Here is a 1,186-nt window from a genome sequence, read left to right as displayed (position 1 = left end):
GGCAGCAACGGTCGCTAATACTCCAAGCTCCGGTATCGTCCCTGTATTACAGAGCACTGAAGCTTGACATACCTGACTCCGAGGACTATACGACTGTTTCAGCGAGTCTAAATTGCGAAAGCTCTGACTCAGTGGGCTGGTGCCTCAGCCATTACGTCAACGACGTTGCTATTGGCGACGATGAAGGGGAGGAGGAGGAGGAGCTGGAAGAAGGAGAGGAGGAGAGCAGGCTGAATGGAGAGGCAATCATCGCTCGAAGAAAAAAGTACGAGGCTAAGAGATTGGCGCCAAAGCTGTTGAAAGGGGCCGTGCAAATGTTACCTCGAGACTGGGGCAAACTACTTCAGATTGGGCTCTTCTTACGGCTGATGAACAGGCGGTCCTGTCACAGGATAAAATGGGTTTGCAGCCGATGCGAGTGAATGGCTGGAATCTTAGTACGTGACAATATTTCCATGTGTGATATACAACATGTGGTACTGACGTTTACGTTGTATATTGCTACTTTAGATTCCAAAACATTTCCAGATGATACCGAGTATCCCGGTATCAATGACGGGGAGAATGGATCCACAGCTGAGGTTCTAGAATGTGCCACATCGCCTTTAGATTTGTTGCTATTCATTTTACGTAGGAGCTTGGGGGTCCATATCGCGAAGAAGGGTAATCCGTACTTCGACCAGCATTTGAACGAGCGTGTCCACCCGATGCATCAGAAGCAGAGAGAGCAAGGCAAGGACGTGATTTGCGAGGAGGTTTTGGAGAAGGAAATTAAGCAAAACAAGTCGATCAAGGACCAAGAAATCGGGAGGTGTATTGGATTGCTGACTGCGCGCATGCTGTGCCCGCATTCTCGACAGCTATCTGATCAATGGGCAACTACGATTGTCGATGCTGTTCTCGCCGGTACGTTCGGCCGCTATATGGCGAAAGACCGATTTGGCAGAATCATGCAGAATCTGCATTTTTTTTTGGACAACTCGGATGCCAAGGCGGATACAGATCGCGCGTGGAAGGTGGGACCAGTCGTGGAGATCATGAAGCGGACATTTTTAGCAGGGTACTACGTGCCATCATGTTCGCGCGTTCGACGAAGCAGCCATCCCGTCACGAAGCCGCTTCAACGTCTTGCGGCAGTTTTTGAAGGACAAGCCGCACAAATGGGGGACGAAGTTGTTCATGACCT

General features: G+C 50.0%; 1 protein-coding gene across 1 annotated transcript; it reads left to right on the top strand.

Annotated features, from left to right (window-relative positions):
- Window positions 1-397: 397 nt before the first annotated feature.
- On the top strand, window positions 398-1,144 carry PPTG_17048 (hypothetical protein; the record flags this gene model as incomplete). Its single annotated transcript, XM_008914888.1, has 3 exons — window positions 398-437; window positions 511-906; window positions 957-1,144. The coding sequence occupies 3 exons, from the start codon at window positions 398-400 to the stop codon at window positions 1,142-1,144; spliced, it is 624 nt and encodes a 207-aa protein (XP_008913136.1).
- Between the last annotated feature and the right edge of the window lie 42 nt (window positions 1,145-1,186).

This window comes from Phytophthora parasitica (assembly GCF_000247585.1).
Source record: "Phytophthora parasitica INRA-310 unplaced genomic scaffold supercont2.64, whole genome shotgun sequence".
In the NCBI taxonomy this organism is placed as follows: domain Eukaryota; phylum Oomycota; class Peronosporomycetes; order Peronosporales; family Peronosporaceae; genus Phytophthora; species Phytophthora nicotianae.
Note: the sequence above shows the minus strand (reverse complement) of the source record. Positions and strands in the feature narration are given on the sequence as shown.